The sequence below is a fragment of the Orycteropus afer genome, unplaced genomic scaffold (assembly GCF_000298275.1).
Source record: "Orycteropus afer afer isolate SDZICR_OR568_19922 unplaced genomic scaffold, OryAfe1.0 scaffold00005, whole genome shotgun sequence".
NCBI lineage: Eukaryota > Metazoa > Chordata > Mammalia > Tubulidentata > Orycteropodidae > Orycteropus > Orycteropus afer.
In genome coordinates, this window is record NW_006921592.1 from 7,241,750 (window position 1) to 7,247,638 (window position 5,889).

The following is a 5,889-nucleotide window of genomic DNA, read 5'->3' on the forward strand; positions in this document are numbered from 1 at the left end:
TTTTGTTTCTCTCAGATGAACCTGAAATGCCCAGGTATTGTACAATTTGCTGACAATACTTCAAACCCATCTAGATTTCCCCAGGACAGGAACTTTTTAAAGGTTAGTTTGTGCAAGAGGAATGTGCTACAATCTATGCAAAGACAATCGCATTCGATTTTTTTTTTCCTATCGTAGCTATTTTTGTGCTGCCGGAAAGGAGAGATAGGAAGCCAAACAACATTTGTTTATGTACACGTATATACATAAATACAGTGTGTAGGGGAGGCGATGAATAGCATCACAGGGGAGTAGAGCCTGTACACAGTGAGAAAATAAATTAAATTCCTCTCACTGGTTCTTTAGGTACCCAGCATTCTGTTCCAGGGGTTCCAAGTGACCAGCTAAAGCAGTGGGGTATAAATAAACAATATTCCCAGCTAACTCATCCACATTCATGTAGAGTGTGAGGATTAAGAACATATGCCAAGTGCCCCTGCAGAAAAGTCAATATTGAAGAGAATCCATTCATCAAAATCCAATGAGGCCTTTGGACATAAGGAGATATGAGACTTAGAAGGCATGTCCCAAAGAGGTCCACGGTGTAAGGCCATACTGGCACAGGTTCTGCCATAATCAATGCCCTGTTAACATACAGTTTAGGGAAGGAAAGGCAATGGCTGTCATCTTCTTAACAAACAAACAAACAAAAAGTTGTCATCAAGTCAACTCTGACTCATGGCGACTCCATGTGTGTCAGAGAAGAATTGTGCTCCATTGGATTTTCAGTGGCTCATTTTTCAGAAGTAGATCATCGGGCCTTTCTTCTGAGGTACCTCTGTGTGGATTCAAACCACCAACCTTTCTTCTTACACCTCCCTTTTTACAGCTGTGTAAGGTCTTCTGGGGAATCACGTCTTGCTTCCCTTGTTGGAAACCCTTCAGCTGGTTCTATTTTGGTCTCAAGTCCAAAGGTGGAATTTATCCTTCCAGGGCTATAGTCATTTCTTTTTAAATCTGCAAGGCAGACAATTTAGACGGTTATAAGGCATGCTCCCAGACATAATGTTCACACGGATAGATTAGTTGCTAGATTTTGCCAAGAGTTTAGAGTGGATTCTGCTTCCCTAGGCCATGGATATGTGGAACTCACACACTCTACCGCATCCAACTAAAAGCTCTTCCCCCATATTCATGTGTGATTCTAAGTCCCCAGTACTCTTTTAGGCATGTATTCACTGTGGCAGGGGAGGAAAGATTCTGTTCTTTGAAAACTTGGCAAAAGGGTATTTTCACTGTTGGGTGACAAGCAGGGCCAGCCAAACAGGTGGGCTCTAGATTTCAGTGGTCAGTTCTCTGAAAAAAAAAAGCTGTATTTCAGTCCTGCCACTCACCTATAAAAGCTTTGTCCAATGCTTGCTAACACCTCGTTCTCCCATTTGAAGAAAAAATTACCAAAAACTATTAATAGGGATAATTTTTGGTAAGAAGGGTAAAGAGAAGGACGGGCTTTAAATTTTTACGTAGCTTTTTGTGTTGTGCTGATTAAATTTTATAACTGTAAACATGTATTCCTTTTACGCTGTTTAATGTTGAATGAGGATTATCTAGACAGAAAACTAACAAATATTTACTTTAATAACACTTTATTGGACACTTGCTATGTGTTTTAGTATATTGCTTCATTCAATGCTCATACCATTTATCTCCAATTTACAGGTGAGGAAATCTAGCTCTAAGGGCACTTAAAAAAAAAAAAAAAAAGACTCACTGCCATCAAGTCAATGTGACTCATAGTGACCCCTCCTTGGGTTTCCGAGGCAGTATTTCTATGGAAGTAGATTGCTCAACCTTCCTTCCAAGGAGTGGCCGGTGGGTTTGAACCGCCAGCCTTATGGTTAGCAGTCAAATGGCATAGGCACTATGCCACCAGAGCTCCCCCTAAGGGCACAGAACTAGTAAACAGCAGAACAGGATAAGCCCTCAACCACTCTGGTTCTGGACCCTATGCTTTTATACATTGCCCTAAACTGCCTCTCTTAAAAAAAAAAAAAAAAAAAAAGTGAGACATAATCAAGCAAAAAAGAAAATAACTCTTAATCCTCTTTTCCAGACTAAACTTTTTAATTCAGATTACCCAATGTCTGAGTAATGAAGATGTTTCTGATTTATGCATAAATGTGCTAACTTAGGTTTTGAAGAAACTTAGAATAAGTCTAGAGATGAAGGGATTGTTGAACTACTCACTCAAAACCCAGCAGTGTAGCTAAAACGATTTCAACCCAATCATAGAGAATTGCTTACTGGGTCCAAGGATTGGAACGGTCAAATTAGATAGTGAGCCTCCCTTTCTCCTGGGAGGATTGGAACGGTCAAATTAGATAGTGAGCCTCCCTTTCTCCTGGGTAGGCTCTGGGTCTTCTAAAATGGGAGGCTGCTTGTCCAGGGTGAGATGAATGAGACTTGGAAAGAGGCCAGAGCCTGAGGACACTGAGCTTATGGGCTGAACTCCAGCCTGCAGGCAAGTCATGGATATCTGTGGCTCCTCCTTCCTGCAGGGCCCCTTAGCTGGAGGTCCTGAAGCCCCTCAGCCCAGCTCCAGCCCCTGCCTGTGCTCCTTCTACAAAAGTAGGTGGCCAGGTTGGCAGCTCTGCCCATCAGCCAATGTGCTATGGACTGACCTCTTTGCCTAGGTCTGGTGTGTGGTTTCTGAAAGCTAATCCTAGGAAGCTATATGCTGAGCATTACAACCTTCCCCTCTTTGCTACAGTTTGACTTTCCACCTACATCCACTACCCTCACCATGTACCCTGGCTAACTCTCTACTTCCCACTGAAACTAGAGGCCTGCTCCAAACCCCAACCATTTGCTGAGTCTTGTCTTTCTCCCAAGACCAATCTTTTGCTAGGTCTTGCCCACAATAGGTCCTCCTACTGCCAACTCCAAAAGGATTAGAGATTCTCCTTTACTGTAAATTTATCCCTGCTCCATCCCAGGTTACAATGGATAATGATCTTTTACTGGTTTCCAGTTCAGAGTATGATGATTTAATTAAATTGGGAAGAGTTGCTCAGCTTAAAACATGTGAAAATCCATTCTAAGGACAAGCTTGGTATGACCTAAGAAAAAGAGGGAGCAGGCTGATGGGGACAGAAAAGAGCTCTCTGATAAAAGCAGAAGCAACAAGGGATCACAGAGCAGCCAAGCCAGGACTGCCAATTTGGGAGCCAGGTACAGACCTTCATTTAGCTGCTTGTTTTTCTGTTAGGAATACTTCCTATGATGACGGTATTGGTTTCAGAGAAAATGTGCCATATATCATTTTAGAAAAAAATAAATAGTGCGATGTATGTTTAAAATGGCATGTTTTTGTACTGAAAAACAGCTACTTTGATTGACAGCTGCTGTTTCCCCACATTCTCCACCCTCCCCAGTGTCTAATGGGTAAATAAGAAAATAGCAGAATTACTGGGGCACCATGTTATAATCATCAGCATAGAGTGGGCAGTACCCAAAGGGGAGGGGCAGAGATCTGCCTCAGTCCAATTTCACCCCATTTAAGTTGATGGAACTTTTTCCTTGGAATGACTGTGACATGTATTGGGCCCAATGTCATTTTATCACATTTTAGCAGAACCTGAAGTAAATCCCTACCCTTTTAATCCCTTTAGAAACTTGGAAATTTTGCAGTCAGAAAGTCAGGCCTTGACTGTGAATGAGATAAAAATGTGATTAAGATTTTCTACTCCATCCCAGGTTACATTGGACGTTGTTCTATGAGAGATTTACTTAGAAGAAAATAGATTTGTTTGGGGCATACCCGGGAGTCTGAGCTTCCGGCAGCAGGAGTTGCAGCGATGTTTTGCAATGAAGTTTCTAATTGCATCTTCCCCTAAGTTGGCTGGTCCAAATACCATTCCTCTTGATCTAGAGGACATATCAGAATATCAATTAGATCACAGAGAAGAAAAAGTAGCTCAGCTAGGATTCTCTAAGATACTGAACAGTCTCCCATAGTAACCCAGTAAACTTGAAGAAGCCAACAAAGAACAGAGCACTTTGGGGAGACGGCAATGTTAGGTTTGGAAATTTGAAATTCAAATGCACTTAAATCTTTATACCCAACTCCAAGACCTACTGCGAAACTCATTTCAACACTAATCTGATAGAAGAGTGAAATTTCTATATACTGCATTAAAACAAAACACAGCAAAACCCTTTTTAATGCATATGGGGTGAGAGAATGACATTCATTACCAAATGTTCTACTAGAATACCCAAAAGATAAGGTATGAAGTGAAATAAATTTGCTATTGATATATATCTTCTGAAAAGATTCATATGCATCATTTCAAACCCAGATACTTTTCTAATAGTAACTGACATCCTCTGAAATAAATACCTCAAAAACTCTAGAGATCAGTGCTCAAGGCCCTCCCAGGAGCTGCCTTCTACCATGCAAACTGCTATAGCTGTAATGTCTTGTGGAAAGACAAGACCACTATTAGAGAACACGTTTGTGGAAGTAAACTACATAGGACAGTAGGTGAGCAAATTACAGAGACTCCGTATATGTTAGGCACATTTGGGAAACTCTGTAATTGTAATAGATCCTTAGCCATTTCTAGGATCAATGCTCAATCATTATCATATCACACACAACCATTATTCTTCATATTTTAATTGACACTCTACACACCACAGAACAGAGCACACCAGAACCACTTCCAAAGGAACTTTATGAAAGCTAATATTTTATTTTAATGACATGTACAGGGAAACAGCATATTTTAAAATCTGAACTCAATTACTGCTCTTAAATACCAAGTCTTTAAAAAAAAAAGAAAAGAAAAGAAAAGAAAACCATCACAAAAGGAAACAATAAACTTCGTTTCTAAGGAATGTGGTTTTTCAAAAGGCACGTGGTGTAAAAATGGACTTTTTTTCCATCCGAGGATTGAAACATTTATCTCAATTTCCACTTCCTTTTGGCAGAATAACAGTAGCTGCTCTGAAGATGTGCCAAGCTCAGAATGAGGGCTGATGTCAGTTTGATCTCAGATTGCCTCTCTGCTCTGAGACAAGTAGGTGGAGGAACTCTTTTGGGATGAAAAAGTGAACAGACACCCAGGATTAACTTTACTGGTCACTCAATCGCTCTCACAAAGTACAGCTCTGGGGTGTTTACCCGGCTGCATAAACTGTCTCTTGTGAACTCCTCCTCTCTTTCAGGCCATCTGGTAAGGAACCGCTGCAATAAGGTGAAACTGAATGTGACGAAAAAGAAGACTTTCTACGAAGCCCACACAGTGCAAGATGAAGCTGTCAGCCACTGAAGTTGAAGGATCTTTTTCATATTCTCTTCAGCATGACTCCACTGGAATATATCACCTTTTTACATTGCATACCTGCCATGTCTGCCCTCAAAGTAAAGCACAAAAACTCCCATCTTAGATGCACAGCATTGATTCTCAAAAGAAAGAAGCTGCATGCTAAATCATTTCCCTCTATAAGCTTTGTGCAAATTAAGACAAGAGAATCAAAATGACTATAAAATGTGTATATCAGGGATCCTACCACTTCCTCTGTGAGGAGTGTGGAAGGAGGATTGTAGCAACATTCATTTGCGTTTACACCCTGCAGCCTGCCTAGAGCCTCACAGCCTCAGATAACAAAATTTTTTTTTTTTAAAAAAAAAAAAAGATGTGACTAGCTGATTTCTAAATTTTTCACAACACAGGAAAAGCAGGTGGTGGTTTGGTTCCACATGCAAGGAAATGCTAATTAGTGCCATCTATACATAGATTAACAAGATCCCTGATGGCACAGTGGTTAAACGCTTAACTACTAAACTAAAGGTCAGTGGTTCAAACCTACCAGCTGCTCCATGGAAAAAAAGATGTGGCAGTC

The 5,889-nt window shown here is 40.7% G+C and overlaps 1 protein-coding gene across 1 annotated transcript in view; it reads right to left on the reverse strand.

The window, feature by feature from the left end:
• Positions 1-862: 862 nt before the first annotated feature.
• The window catches only part of TRPM6 (transient receptor potential cation channel subfamily M member 6), a 175,400-nt gene continuing 170,373 nt past the window's right edge, over positions 863-5,889 (reverse strand). Inside the window, exons 38-39 of the mRNA XM_007939607.1 lie at positions 3,800-3,906; positions 863-996 (exon numbers count right to left, since the gene is read on the reverse strand). Of these exons, the coding sequence (XP_007937798.1) occupies positions 863-996; positions 3,800-3,906 (241 nt within the window). The remainder of the gene's footprint in view (positions 997-3,799; positions 3,907-5,889) is intronic.